A 15,833-nucleotide genomic window follows, 5' to 3' on the forward strand; every position below is an offset into this window, starting at 1 on the left:
GGTCTCAGTGCTCTGGGGCCTGATTTGTTTATTGGCTCTTTGAATCTAATCCAGTCTGACAGAGACGTACTACATGTGGACCTGTTATATGTGGCTGTGTGCCATACAAAAGCAGAAAATGATCCAGTCTTTTTAAGGTTAAATATTTAAACATACCCTGATACCCATCTGATGTCAGAATGAGACTTTTGTGTTGGTTCTTATTCAGTCTCTTACTCCACCTGCACAATTTTATACATGAAGTTCAGTTCACTCATTATTGGCACGACTGAGTCTGTGTAAACAGTTGCACAGGATAAAGTCTTCTGTTGCTCTGGAGGGGGTCTTCCAAACTGAAAGAAATACCCCTGATGATGAGAGCCCTCCCAAAAATTGCTTGCCATCATAAAATAGAGGGAAAAGAAGGTTATCCTCCTGCTGGAGAAGCTAGAATCAATAAACCTTTGGTTTTTGTTGTTTTGGATAGAATTTCTAATGATTTACAATTAATCAATTCACAAACTGTTGCATCCCTAAATTATTGAAAATGTTAGAAATAAAGTGCTATTATAGATTTCAGCATACTAAAAACTATGACTGAACAAGTGGAGTTGAGTGACACGTGCAGGGTCCACAGCTGTCTTTTTAATTATAGTTGCCATGGAAACAATCTCTAAAATTAGTAGTGAAAATGTATAGCTCTTAAATGTTGTAAAAAATCACAACACAATGGTTTTTGGATGCCTACCAAAGCCCAATGTTCTATGTTGACAGGTGTGAAGCTGATGGATAAGATTGGCACCTGAAATTGACCGATATGTGGTGTGGATGGACGATGCATTAAAATTTGTGTCAAATGAGGCTTAGTTTCTCTTGACATTGCTGCAGCCTGTGGATCTACAACAGATGCTTCTAGCCACATTAGCCGCTGAACGTGCTTACGCCAAGTTCAACAGGCTAACCAGCAAAATAGACAGTAAAGCATCATTAAAATGGCAAAACTTACAGTTTCTAAGTTTAAAGTTGGTATCGATCCATCATTGAGCTTCAGTGTTGAAGCGAATCCTGACAAAACCAATATACCGCCCTCCCCTAATATATGGAATACTAACAGCCTCAGTGTTTGCATCAGCAATGACAGAACAGTGCTGGTGCAGCACAAGTCAACACATTTAAGCCAGTAAAGTAGAAACACTGTTTATAATTTAAAAAAAAGTATTTTATTATTTCGAGCCCGGTTTTGCAGGATTAGATGGCTGTTACAGTACGTCTAAATGTTCTCGTTATTATCCACCCATGCGTCGATCATTAGCACTGTATGGCACACTGAAAGCAGCAGGTTAGATGAGGTTTACACAAACAGCGTGACATCTGAGCTCTGAGCGCACACCCAAGGCAATGCAAAGGTCAAGCTGCTATTGTTCACAGGCTGGCTGGATGATCAAACCCCTCTGCTTTCTCCCCTTTTCTCTGCTTCTCTTAGATGTGGCCATTCGTTCAATCTGTCATTTGAAAGAGGGCGGAGGCACTAAAGGGAGGAGAAAGCACAGGGTTACGAAACATAACCTGTGAAGAATTGGTACAAAAAACATTGCATTCAAGATGATGTGTGTGTGTGCACAGTAAACACTGAAAGTATTGAAAGCTGTTTGTTTACATCTTGGTACCAGAAACTTGTATGAATCAAACATTAGTATGGGTGGAGGTCTTAGCAGAGAGCTGTACCTCCTCAGGTCTCCTCCTGCTAACCTGGCTCCAAGCTGCCTTGTTTGCTACACAGGATTTGGAAAACATGACGACATGTCCGAACCGGGTAGGCACGTATTTGCCGTGTTCCTGAGACCGGGTGGAGGTCCGGTGTGCGGCACTATATGCAGGAAAGCCAAACATCGAGAGCGGGATTGGGAAACAATGAAGTCATGGAGAGAGAGGGCGAGTGACTGAAACAAGGAGGGAAAGTGAATGAGAGATAGAGGAGGAAGAGGTGAGGAACTGAGCCTCGGCTTTCTTAATTCCCAGAGGCCATGAAATTTGGAGGTTTTTGTAATAAACCATGACAGTTTGCTACTCCTAACGGTGATTTAACCTGTTCTCAGATGATGAATTCATTTAACTTTGCTCGCTGTCTGGTAATTCTTTCCCAGGAAAAAATCCTCTGCTACACAGGAGGTTATACGTTTCATACGTGTGCAGCTGCAGCAACATCAGCGTGTTTAGATTAAGAAGAAATGGTCAGTTAGCATGAGCAGTGATAAGTACACAAGAAAACATCAAGTGAGGAGGACAAAATGCCCCCATACTGTTTGATTAACAGGTGAGAAGTGCAGGGACTGGTAACAACACACACACACACACACAACCACACACACACACACACCGCTGCAGTTTCTTTGCTTTCTGTAGAAATGTGTGAAACAGTAGGTCACCAGAGCTCGTGGTGTCCAGGGGCAAGAGAAACAAGGATGTATGGGATGTGGGACACGACAAGACATGAACTCACACATGCTTGCATTAATACTTGAAATACTTTTCATACCTGTAACAATACCACACTGATGCAGGACATTCCACAACACTTTCCCTTCCCTTAAAGTTAGAAACTTCAACATCCTGTTTTGTTGAAGTGTGACAGTGTAACAGTAAGTGCAGTGTAATACTACAGCAAACAGTCGCTGAGCAGCTACTTTGTCAGAAATAGGACAGAAGAGCAGCTGGTGTATCTGTTTACAGTGCAGTCAAAAATAATTGGAGCAGGATTACATGCATGCATTATTTCCTGTGGATCCAGTGCAGGAGTTGTGGGCGCTGCCACTAACAGGGAAATGTACTATATCGAGAGGTAATTACTGAATATAATGTAATGTAAACACACTTAATGGGTATTGCTGAAAAGAGCTTGATCATAAATATTATCAAAATGGGATTTGATTTAATGAAAGCCTTAAGGATTATAACTTCAAAATTAAATACTACTACTTATCCACGCCTGCCACTTATATCAGTGTGTCAGCTTACTTTCCTCATCACTTGCCACTCTTCTTCTTAATGTGTGGTTTGCCTTGAAGCAGCATTTAGTCTGTGACAGAGGCATCTGTTTGGCCCCCACAGGTGCCGAGGAAGCCTACAGTGAATGTAGCCAGTGTGTAATAAAAAGCAGTGCTCATATTCATTACATATTCTGTTTATAGTCACTTTCATCTGGGAGTTGTGTATCACAGGGCCTTGTAAAATGTAACAGTAAAAGTCTCCTCTTCTAAAGAGATTAAAATCAAACTGTCCACGTTTTGGATTTGCGCCATTGTCTTGTCCTTGTGAGGATGTGTGCAGGCAAACTTACATGCACATACAAAGAGGGGGCACCAATGAGTCGTCATCAGACCATAAAGATTAGAGGTGAGTCAGCTCTAACAGCCTCCTTCTTAGCCAGACCGCTTGCCTCTTTGAAGGGCTGTAAAGCTAAGGGGTGGTTCAGTTAATCAAAGAGCATGAACATAACAGGCAGTGCTAGCTAATGCTATTAGGTTTATAAGGACCTGCTGTGGTGTCAGTTGTGTTTCCCTGAACTTCCAAGGTCCACACCGCCACGCCAGTGTCCTATGGTGTCCTTCCATGTGTGAAGCACCATGGGACACTGCAGTTCCCCTTTGAAATCCACGATCAAACATATTCATGCATGCTTGTGTGAAACACAATCAAGATGTTGTGCATGCGGGTGTCTGTTGTGCAGTGAAAAGACAGGCGATGCAGTGACTTCAAGGAGGCTGCGTTGTGTTGGTGAGGGCACTGCTGTGTGGAATTTCAGAGAGTATTGTTAACTTTGCAGTGCAGTTTAAATGGACCGATGGTGCAGGGCTTGAGTCATAACTTGGCATCCATCATCTCCTCTCTCGTCTTCTCTTTTTTTTCTCTCCTTCCTCTAACACCTCTCCTCTGTATTTTCCCTCCTGTATCACGCAGCACTAATTAATAAGTTCTCTCCTCCCTGAAGCTTCCTCATCTCTTTTTCTCCATCTCTTCTTTGTGGGCTCCTGAGGGATGAAGACGACTGTACTGCTTAACACAACAACAACACCTGCTGTACTTTGTGTGTGTGTGTGTGTGTGTGTGTGCGTGTGTGTGTGTGTGTGTGTGTGCGTGCGTGCGTGTGTGTGTGTCCCTGCACTGCCTGTCCCCACCTCTACCCTCCAGCACAAGTCGAGCTGGTTTTAGTTCTGTCCAACTCAGTACATGTTAAACATGGATGTGGCTAACATTCGCAGTCTTATGCGTAAAACTCAAGCCTCTATTTTAGAAAACGGCTTCCTCGGCTTGGAAGATCTTAAAAATGTAAGTGTTGCAGTTTAACTTCACTTCTGATTCTAAATTTGTGCTGTATATTTTTAGATATATGTGCAACATGGGTGGGGCTTGGTGCACTTTGGTTAAAGTGATGAATTTTCCCCCCACTTTTGGGCTTCATCTCAACTTTTAGAGGTGGTACGATCACTGAGTGCGGCGCTGTTTTGAAGAAAACTTGTCTACATACATAAACTCTCCACTTAGCTTTGTCGCATGTGTATGAATCAATGTGAGGTCTGTGAATGGCCTTTAAACTTCAAGCCGTGGTTCATGGCAGCGGTCTGAATGTGTTCTAGTGTAGGTTGACAGCTGTGGTGAGAACGTGTGGGGCAGGAAGGACTTAATGAACCTTTTGAGATATGCTTGCAAGTAAAAAATGGTTATACGTCAACACAGATTGATTTCAGCAATCTACCAATCAGAGTTTTTTGGAAGGCCGATTATAAACATTTTTGAATTTAAAATGATGACAGATGATCATTTATGCTCCATCCAGTGTTTGAATTTTAGATTTTATGGCAGAAAGACTCCAAACCTTGACTTTGGTCAAAATCACTGAAATTAGTTAACAACAGACAAAAGATTAGAGTCTATTACAATCATAATTTACCCGAAACTCACATTTTTTCATTTATTCCATGATCATCTAGTCTGAAATCACAGCTTAGTGAGAAACTGTTCATGCTGGTCTCCCTGCATCACAGCTTGAATCCAACACCCACCCGATTGGGGTGCTTTTAAGTGGCTGATGTTGCTGTGTTAAACAAGTTATTTGCTACTGCTTTTTGCTAGCATTTTTTTACCCGCAATAGTTGGTGCAGCGTTGATTTATGAATTTAATTGTTAGTGTCTTTTAATCCTTTCCTTTCCTCTGAAGTCTAATAAGGATAGATGTGTGTGCGTGATGTGTTGCTTTTTGGTGTTCCTCCCTTCTTCATTTCTCCAAATTCTCCTTGTGTGGGACAAGCAGTGTTTGATTTATGAAGTGTTGCAGTACATAGGTTATGTTGTTATATTCAGTCAGTAACCCCACCTTCCTCCCTGCTTGTCCTCTAGGTGGTGGCCAGTGACGGGGTGCGGGCTATGATGGAGTCGGCCCTGACAGCCAGAGACCGGGTGGGCGTGCAGGACTTCGTCCTGCTGGAGAACTACACCAGCGAGGCCGCCTTCATAGAGAACCTACGCAAACGCTTCAAAGAGAACCTCATCTATGTGAGTGGGTGTAGTGAAGAGGGTGGGGGTTTAACCTGCATGTGTATAAGAGTCCGACCTGTGCTGGATTTTTGAGGTCAATGTTGATATTTGAGAGCAAGATACAATCAGACAGTGTCAGTAAACATGCAGTACAGACATGTGTGGTATGTAATTGTATGTTCCCTTTCCACCAGACATACATTGGTTCAGTGCTGGTGTCAGTCAACCCATACAAAGACCTGGAGATCTACACCAAGAACCACATGGAGCGATACCGTGGAGTCAACTTCTACGAGGTCTCACCACACATGTAAGTACACGACCTGCGCTCACCTCACATTATGCAGCTCAGCCATGCATCAGCTGTACACTGTCAGAGTTAAACCCTCAGTCAAGTTACCTGCTTAAAAGTTATGAAAGGCACTGCGGTCAAATGGAGAGAAGCTGGTTCCTGCAGATAGACTTTCAGAACATACAGTCGTTAAAACATGCTCATGTTCCTCCTTTAGGCACTCTCATATGGAATCTATTCATTTTTGTTCCTGATCATCTTTGCAGCATTACTGTATTTACATGAGTGAAATATGGAAGGAATGAGTCATTGCATTTCTTTGCTAATACAAGTGAAACCTATTTTTTTATGTTGGGCCCAACCAGCGACTGCATCATTCATGGTGGACAGCATGTTACTGTTTTTTTGTTTGTGCTCCAGCACCTGAAAAGAAGGAGTCTGTTGATGCTTCATGAAGCTTCTTACCTGAGGATGACTTAATGTTGCACCTGCCTTCTTAATGTTGCCACAGTGTGAATGTTTAGAGTGCATGGGAATGTTAAGCCACAGAGTCAACTAGCTACGTAATGCTCTTGTGGTCTGACTGTCCTTTTCAGTGTTTGCAAGACGTCACGGCATGAGGCAGAATGTTTGTTTGAAAGGTTGCCACAGGAATGGTCAAGGGATTCCTTGTTAAATCCTCCCAGACCCCATAAGTCAGCTAAAAAACAATCAAGTGCATTGTGGAGACTTGAAGTGGCGTCATCGAAACATTGCAGAATCTCTCACTAGCTCTTTCTCTCCACGCTCTAACCGCTGGTAGTTTTTTTTTATCCTCTCTCTACTTCTTCACTCGAGCAGCCAGAGGGCCAGATGTTTGCTCTCCCTCTGAGTGGAAAGAAAGATGTGCTTTGGCAAGTAGAGGTGGAGGGTTACAGAGGGAAAACAGATGGGAGAGGTGGAAGCAAATGATGGTACCAGGCAGGAGTTTTCCTCCCTTTAGAGGGAATTCCTTTGACCTGAACCTGAACCCTTAGCCCCCAAGCCTTCCCCAGTATCACACACATACAGTACACACACACACACACACACACGGTACAATGCAGCTAAGGCCAGGCTGGTGGTTTTATCTCGCAATTAGTCTGGTGTCAGAAATATGTCCAAAAGGCTGAAACAACAAAGCAGTGCTGATAGCAGCAATGGGGCTGACAAATGATACTGTAACCAAAACAGGCTGTGTTCCACTCTGGACTTTGTGATTCATACCATTAGCCCAGTGTCTCTCCGTGTTCACACACTACGCGATGCATCATCGCCATAACTGATGAATAATTGTCTGTGTTGTTTCTACTTTTGTTCTGAATTATGTAAATGCACATTTCTTTTTTACCCAGTGTATTATCTCTCTGCAGTGACCCTCAGTTCCAGAGAGATTTTTAGCATTTTTCGGCTCAGTGTTTCGGTTTTGCAACCTGCAACGTTACTGTTTTGGATCTTGCTCTCAGCAGTGTTGTTTCCAGGAAGAAACTTTAACTCCAACTGTACACTCCCTGCTCAGAGCCAAACTAGCAGGCTAAGTAAGCGACTAGCCGGAGAAGATAGTGGAGCAGTTAGTAGCTTTATTTAGCAGCAGTATTTTTGCTAGGACTTGGTGGAGACCAAAAATAGAGCTAAAAGAGAGTGACTTGAATGTGAACCTCTTGTCTAAACATCCTGCTGACCATCTGGCTGATCACGTCTCTCCCTCCACTCCTCCAGCTACGCAGTGGCAGACAACTCGTACCGGTCCTTGAGGACAGAGAGGAAGGACCAGTGCATCCTCATCTCTGGGGAGAGCGGCGCTGGGAAGACGGAGGCATCCAAGAAGATCCTGCAGTACTACGCCGTCACCTGCCCAGCCAGCGAGCAGGTGCAGACCGTCAAGGACCGCCTGCTGCAGTCCAACCCTGTGCTGGAGGTGAGAGGGCCATGAGCACTTGTACAGATGAAGTGATGGGCTGCAAAAATGGGTACTCATTCCAACAAGAAGGTGGTGCTGTGTTGATGAATGTGGCTTGATAGATAGATATATTGGTTTGTTGATAAATCTGAGGCTTATTTGCTTTTTAAAACGCATCAACCTGTCAGCAGTGTATAAAATGAAGAGCTAATAAGGTATTTGCCAAGTCTGATATTTTAAGTCCAAAATAAGTACTAAATGACATACCATCATGAATAATGTTTGATTATCTTTTTATTAGAGCTGAAATCCATCATCCTAATGTTGTTTTGTACTATTTGTTGAGCCCAGTATAATCAGCAGCCTCTTAATAGCCTGTTTGAAAAAGAGACTTTGTTATGGGCTTTGATTTCACTGTTTCACAAGGTTCAAAGACAATGCAAATCCAGTAAATAGCCAGTGTTTTTAGCTAAGGTTGTTGATTCATCTGCCACATATTAAGTCTAGTAGCATCTTTGACTCAGCGGGAGCAAATTGTGGAGTTGCAGTCGGTGTTTTTCACCTCCACTATGAGAGGATGAATGTCTCATAGTGTAAATGCTTCCTCTGAGTCTTCTTCGCCCTGACAAGACTCATCAAAAACCACACTCAAACGATACGTTATTCTGTGAATGTGGTCATTGTGGTCAGTTTTCCTTGAACTGACATACATTATCATCTATATGTAAATGTTTTCTGTAGTCATATTACTATGTGCTTTCAAAAACCCACATTGGTTAAACAAATTTTTTTGATGCACACATACATTCCTTTCTTACACATATACTTATATACTATATATACTAATATTTTGTGTGTGAAACCATAAAGAAGTGATCATTATTTTTGTGTTTTGGAGGATGAAGGCAATAGAGAAGCACTAGCGTTTACAGAAGTGCTTGTTTGATGTCTGGCATGTCTCTGCCAGATGCTTTCCAGATGTGTACAAGTGTGTGAGTGTAGACTCTGCCTTGTAATCTGTGCTACTGTCCTCGACCAGCGCTGCAGGGCTCCTGATGCCTGTGCTTCTCTCTTTGTTTCGCTGCTGCCTCCTCATCTCCCATCCCGTCTCTATCACACTTTTCCTCTCTGGTCCCTGTTATCTCTCTACCGCCTCATCCACCAATCATCACTCCTCTCCTTCCTCTCCTTTCTTTATCCCACTCTATCCTCTCTCCAGGCCTTCGGCAATGCCAAGACGTTGCGTAACGACAACTCGAGCCGCTTTGGCAAGTACATGGACATTCAGTTTGACTTCAAGGTGAGCAGAGAAAGCACTGTCCAACAAGCGTTCCCTCGGAGGGAAGCCGATCGTTGCAAGAATCAGAAGTATTGTTACCAAATCAGAAAATTGATGCTCTGTTGCTTTCATGGTTATATTAACAGTGTAAATATACTTTGTATGTCACGTTACTCCTCCCTCCTGCATCCCTTTTTTTGGGTACACAAAATATGTTATGTACTACAAACATCCTGCATGTTATATCAATCCTACATCACACCTCAGTACCCCAGCCTTATCCTCTCCTCCTCCTCTTCCTCCCTCTTCCCTCCCTGGCCTTTATCCCGTCGGCAGGGCGCCCCAGTGGGAGGTCACATCATTAACTACCTGCTGGAGAAGTCCCGCGTGGTCCACCAGAACCACGGGGAGAGGAACTTCCACATTTTCTATCAGCTGATCGAGGGAGGGGAGGAGGACCTGCTGAGGCGCCTGGGCCTGGAGAGGAACCCTCAGCAGTACCAGTACCTGGTCAAAGTAAGTGTCGAGCACTTTAAGAGAGTCACACAATGGAGGAGCTACTTTGGGAGCCCTTGGCTCTGGAAGTAAAAGTCCTATAGACAATGTTGCATGACTCATGTTTGGATCACGCCTACAGCTTGGACGCACATGAAACTCTCCTTGTTAAATCATCAGTACAAATATGTTGAGCTCTGCTAGAAAATACGTGCTTCTTTGATAAAAGTGGAAGGTGAAAAAGTCAAGCATTGTGTAGAATCTGCTAACATTCTGAGTCGCACTTCTGACTGGCCTGTTGTCCACAGCAATGGCAGCCGAGGCTCATGGGTATCGCTCTATTTAGACCCGCCCGTCATGCAAGAATGACAGCGTGATTTCTCACAAAAACTGGTGTCCCTCATATAAACCCATAGGATCATTCGGACTGAGTGTTTTGTTTGTTTGTTCCGTATGACAGAGGCAGCCAGGGTTTATCTTTCTGTTTTGGTCATGGTATGAGTTTTGGATTTACTTGATGCAACATCTTACTGCAGTCTACTGCAGTGTGGTTTGTTTTAAATGTATGCATAAATCTACAAGATCTTTGTGTTGTTGACAAACCTGCAACAATAACCAATTCATAATTTAAGTCTCAATCAAGTAATTCTCCAGCCACAAGTTGGCCCTGGAGAGAAACCTACAGACGAATATAAACCATTAAACCTGCAGGGAAGTCTTTCTCCTCTCACTCACTCCTGCTCTCCCTCCCTATCCTGTCAAGGCATTGGTCTGTACTGTGTGTGTGTGTGTGTGTCCCAGTGGGAGTTCTGGTTAATAGGCTCTCAGTCCACTGAGAGCAGCTTTCCTCAGGGGGCAAATCTGCCTTACGGCACTAGCTGAACTCTCCCCTCAGTGAAGACAGCTGCTGAGCAAAAACACCTCATGCATGTGTTTGTGCAAATGGGTGTTTACATCACATATAAACAGGTGTTTACTTTACACATAAACTCCTTTTTGCACATCGGCTACTGTATGGATTTTGCTGGACATGTTCAGAAGTTTACTAGGGAATAAAAAGCTGGAGTAGCTGATAAATACATTGAGTGTTTACTGTGATTTAAGTTTTTTTGTGTGTTGGTGCGTTTTCCATAGGGTAACTGCCCCAAAGTGAGCTCCATCAACGATCGCAGTGATTGGAAGGTGGTGAGGAAAGCCTTGACTGTGATTGGCTTCAATGAGGACGACGTGGAGGTAAGGACCAGGTCCAAGCTTTGTCATTTATGCCATCATGTTGTGTTTGTTAAGTCACGCAAAGTGGAGTGGAAGGTGTCGGCTCCAGGAAATCTTTCTGTGAAGCGCTGGTGTAAGTTCTGACCCCTTTCCCCCACATTTCTAAAGGCTGTATGAAGCTTATACATGTTTGGAATATGTTGCACTTTCACTTCTTTGACAGCCACGTAATTTTTTGAAACATGAAAAGTTGCCTCAGACAATATATTAATAGCATTACAATGCTATACAACAGTTTTACCTCAGGTTTCAGTATGAACAGTGAAGTAGTCTATGATGTGCCTGAGGAGGCCGAAACTGTGTCTGTTCAGGCGTGCACTATTTTTGTTAGACAGAGCTGTGTGTGTGTGTGTGTGTGTGTGTGTGTGTGTGTGTGTGTGTGTGTGTGTGTGTGTGTGTGTGTGTGTGTGTGTGTGTGTGTGTGTTATTATATGGTGAGAACTTATTTGTGCTCAGCGTGGGAGTCTTTCTATGTGTTCATGAGTCTGGGCTTACTGCCAGAGCTTTTTAGCTCTCACACTGCTTACAGAGTGAAGTGCAGGTGTGAGTGTGAGCGGCTCTAGTATCATACTTGGTGAGCGCGTTGCCACATCGCTAACCTGTTGAATTCTTAACCTAATTTTAATCAATCCTCCCTTATCTGCCGAGGCTCTCGTAAAGATAGCCTCGGCAGTGACTTCAGATCTGCGTAATCTTATCGTGCCGCAGCCTCTCATCTCTTCACCTTTGTTCTCTTCCTCCTCCCGACTGTCCTCCTCTGTCCCCTCTCTCTGCCTCTTTCTAACTATTTATCCTTCACTTTTCTCCCCGTGTTTTCTCTGCGTAGGAGTTGTTGAACATAATCGCCAGCGTGCTCCACCTGGGGAATGTGCAGTATGGTGGGGAAGAAGGCAATGCCTGCATCACTTCTGACACACAGATCAAGTACCTGGCCAGGGTAAGAGTCTGCACCAAGCAGGTTCATAAAGGCTGCTATCAGGCCAGGGGGGAGATGGCCTGCACCTCTGTTTACCAAGCATCCCAGAATTCCTCTGAATAGCACAGCACAGCAGTTTTTTATGAAGCTTCCTATATTCAACGAGGGAAGGAACTACTCTTAGGAGAGAGTCCAATATCACAGTTTTATGACACTCTCAGCTGTAAAGTAGAAGTGATATTTTTCTGATCGCTGCTGTTTGGGTTATTAAATGCACAAAACAGCACCATAGCTGTTATGTAGACAAATAAGTCCGTGTTCGCCAACCTTTTTTGTATGATGTAACAGCCCTGTCAGAAGACCTCCCCTTCAGCAACATCACCCTATAGAAGTGGATTTTGTTATAATATGTTTTCAAACAGTTGAACTGTTAACCCCTTAACGCTGATTGCCGCGAATTCACATCATACCGCTTTAATCCACATTGCAGCCGAATCTTGCATGCATTCCTCTAATGCTGGTTTGTGCATATTCAACACACACCTAGGAACCTTTTGCAAGCACTGGTTTCTCGTCGGACCGGTCAAAGTGAAAAGTGAAAACTACATCCGTTGTGAGTTAACGTGAAACGCCTGTTGTCGCTAATTTGCATCATACCTAAATATGTGCTACAGAAAAATTAACAAACTCCTCTTAATTTAGGATCAATTTGAAAGCAAAAACACAAAGAATTAATTTTTAAATATAATTCGAAATAAATTCAGGCGTCAAGGGGTTAATGTTTAGGCTGGTTTATTGAAGTTTGCATTTGTACTACCACCACTTAGAAAGACAGCAGATGGACATTTCAATCATTTATTCATTACTTTTAGGTATTCTATGATTTATCCCCCACTTTTAGCTCACTATTTCAACCATTAACCATTACATCAAACTATCTGTTTTAATCATTTATCCCTTACTTTAGCTAACTTTTTTAACCCTTTATCTATGACTGTGTTAAGTCAGCCCTGTCCAGTCACACTGTGTTGTTATGACACACATGCACATGCAACAATGAAGTTGTAAACCCTCTACTCTCATTAAGGTCCTTTAGGTTGTGCACAATATCTGAGGCACTGTAGGAAAGTTTGATGTATAATTGCAGTGTTCTGGGAAAAGTCAGTCACAAAAATTGTTCCATTTAAATACTGACGAGGATTTGAGTTTGAAATTCATCGTAAGCCTCTTTCTCAAACTTGCAGAATTTACATATCTATAGATCCTACAAATGCTGGTGAAGACTCATTTCAATAATCTACACACTGCTTTAGAAATGTGGATCATACTTTGGATACAACACTTTCCTTTGACACATACCCAATTTCCTCCTGCCTCAATTTTCCAATTATACTTCATCAGACATAATCAGCAGACACCACACGGAGGATGTCACTGCTGCTGGGTCGGCATGACGTCGGCCTGTTTTGGAGATTATTTGTCATTGGTGAGGCTGTGATGCGTGCTAATGTTGCTAATGTTTTGCTTTTGCAGTTGTTGGGAGTGAATGGGGCAGTGCTGACAGAGGCACTCACACACAAGAAGATAATTGCCAAGGGAGAGGAGGTATGTTTGGATACACACGCTCATTGTAGATCAAGTGTGTGATAAGCATTTGTATACAAAGCTTTTCTGTCTGTGTAATGTCTGGCCTGGTCCACTGTAATTATATTCTAACTTGTCTAACAGTCCCTGCTGAACTCTGTCATTGTCTGTCTTTGCCCGTCTTTCCTTGTGTGTGTGTGTGTGTGTTTGTGTGTGTTTGTGTGTGTGTGCGTGCATGTGTTTTTCTTCATCAGTTGATGAGTCCACTGAACCTAGAGCAAGCATCATCAGCTCGGGATGCTTTGTCCAAGGCGGTGTATGGACGCACCTTCACCTGGCTGGTTAACAAGATCAATGCTTCGCTGGCATATACGGTACTCACACACACACACACACACACACACACACACACACACACACTTCCTCAGTGCAGTGACCATGCCTGCTATTTTTGATACATTTTCACGGATCACTCACAATCATCCAACACTGCAGTACAGAGCACATTGACGTCTCCCCTTCAATCTATTACAGCACAGCTCCACCTTGTGGGCATTTGCCATTCATCACTACAAAACATAATGAATCAATAATAAACGATATCTATTTAACTTTCATTACTGTGTCAGTTTTCACACACCAGTGGTAGATCCATATACTCACTATGTACAAACACAATCTCCTCTGAATACAGCTACTGAAAATCAGTCAGTGTGTAAAAGTTGGGAGGACCTTTATTCCAAGGCTTTATGTGTACCAGAGCTTTCCCTTTCAAATAGATATAGAGATGGGTTTTATTGTGCTTCTTCAACAGGATGACTCCTACAAGAATTACTCTGTCATTGGCCTGCTGGACATCTATGGTTTTGAGGTCTTCCAGAACAACAGGTCCAGTATTAATGATATGTGTTCATGCTGAATTTAGCCCATTGTTCTTTCATTGTTCTTTCAACTAACTGTAACTTAACTGTAGCTTGTTTCTATCTTCATCATATCTACATATCCATCTGAGCCTTAATGTCGTGGAACAAAAAATGATCTCTAGCCCACACAACAAGGCCCCCTTCCTGAAGCTGTCAGCTGCATCTCATGGCCTTCAAGTGCTGGAGCTGCTCGGCTGGTTCCAGAGCAGCAGGAGTTGCTGAGATGCAGCTGAAAGCTCCAGAAATTCCCACTGAGTGGACCTACGATCAGTCACTAACCTCCAACCCTAACCTACACAGTGTTTATGCGACCCATGTTTATATGCTACGATATGACTTATAGTAATACCACCGTGTTCACTGTAGGGGTAATGTTAGCCTTTAGATAAAGATCTTTCACAGCCACTCCCTCACACACCATCAGAATAATCAGTTAGTAAGAGAAGTAGCATGTTTGTGAGCCTGTTCCTTCTTTCTTCTCATCCAGCTGTTGTGCCTCTCGTTGTGTGTTGCAGCTTTGAGCAGTTCTGTATCAACTACTGTAACGAGAAGCTGCAGCAGCTCTTCATCGAGCTCACCCTCAAGTCAGAGCAGGAGGAGTACGAGTCCGAAGGCATCACGGTCAGACGTCACTTTTCTTCTCTCCCTCATTCTCCTCCCTCTCGCCCCTCAGCCCCACCCGCCATCAGTGTTTATTGCATGTTAATGCACCGTAGCTGCATTCACACATGGAGTCTAGATATGGATTCTGTTATTTTCCCTTGGATCCCCCTTACCTGCTCTCTTTGCTTTTATTTCCCTCTCTTCCTCCAGTCCTATCATTGTCTGTACACCTTTTTCATGCTGTTTTTGACGTCTTGTTTTCACCTGCCATTATCACTCCATCTCTCCTCCCTCAGTCAGGGTTTAGGCTTCACAAACAGCTCCTAACGTGATTGTGGTTGGAGTTTTGTTTTTGTGTGAAACTGGTAATTTGATTTATTATTCTGCTGTTTCACTGAGGCTTTCATTTAAAGTGATTTACAGCCAGTGCACATATTTTTGGAAGATGCTGTCCCTTTAGAAATGAATCATTTTACCCTGTTATTGCTATAGTGTCAGTTAAAATATTAAGTGATACCTCTTAAGGAAATAACATGTCAAAAGAGGTCTGCACTGAAAGATTTCTCTCTTGAATTCTCTCCTCATTTGCTCCCTTTTGTCTTTGCCTCATTTATGTTGTTTTGTTTTTCTTCTTTGGAACAAGGGCCTCTTGTGTTCAGACTAATATAAATGCACTGGTCAGAGAGCAGGTTGTGGGAGAAACTTGGACTCACCTCTCAAAGAGCCCATTATCATCTGACATCAGGGCCGTGGGCCGCACTCTGTCATCTCTGTGGAAATTATGTGGCCGTTAGTGCTAACATAACCTAATACTGCAGCCTGTGGGGCTCTGTGTTCATGTGTGTGTCCACTTCAAGTGGGTGAGCATCGTGTCTGTGTGTTAGGATTCCTGGGATTCTGCAGATGATTGTACACTCATTAAATGGCTTAGAACAGTTGTAGTTGTATCGGGTTTACACTGATGTACTGGCAAAGATTTAGGTCCCAGATTTGTTTTAAGTTGGGACAGTGAGAAAAACAGCCAGTGTGGCTCAAAAAAC

The 15,833-nt window shown here is 43.2% G+C and overlaps 1 protein-coding gene across 2 annotated transcripts in view; it reads left to right on the forward strand.

Moving 5' to 3' along the window:
- Positions 1-15,833, forward strand: part of LOC121608735 (unconventional myosin-Ic-like) — a 54,877-nt gene that overhangs the window by 28,098 nt on the left and 10,946 nt on the right. For both annotated transcript variants that reach the window (XM_041940051.1, XM_041940052.1), the window contains 11 exons: positions 5,374-5,529; positions 5,706-5,821; positions 7,541-7,739; positions 8,941-9,021; positions 9,337-9,516; positions 10,630-10,728; positions 11,594-11,704; positions 13,217-13,288; positions 13,522-13,641; positions 14,082-14,155; positions 14,706-14,811. In XM_041940051.1, coding sequence (XP_041795985.1) covers positions 5,374-5,529; positions 5,706-5,821; positions 7,541-7,739; positions 8,941-9,021; positions 9,337-9,516; positions 10,630-10,728; positions 11,594-11,704; positions 13,217-13,288; positions 13,522-13,641; positions 14,082-14,155; positions 14,706-14,811 — 1,314 coding nt within the window. The remainder of the gene's footprint in view (positions 1-5,373; positions 5,530-5,705; positions 5,822-7,540; positions 7,740-8,940; positions 9,022-9,336; positions 9,517-10,629; positions 10,729-11,593; positions 11,705-13,216; positions 13,289-13,521; positions 13,642-14,081; positions 14,156-14,705; positions 14,812-15,833) is intronic.

Source organism: Chelmon rostratus, chromosome 7 (genome assembly GCF_017976325.1).
Source record: "Chelmon rostratus isolate fCheRos1 chromosome 7, fCheRos1.pri, whole genome shotgun sequence".
Taxonomy (NCBI): Eukaryota; Metazoa; Chordata; class Actinopteri; order Chaetodontiformes; family Chaetodontidae; genus Chelmon; species Chelmon rostratus.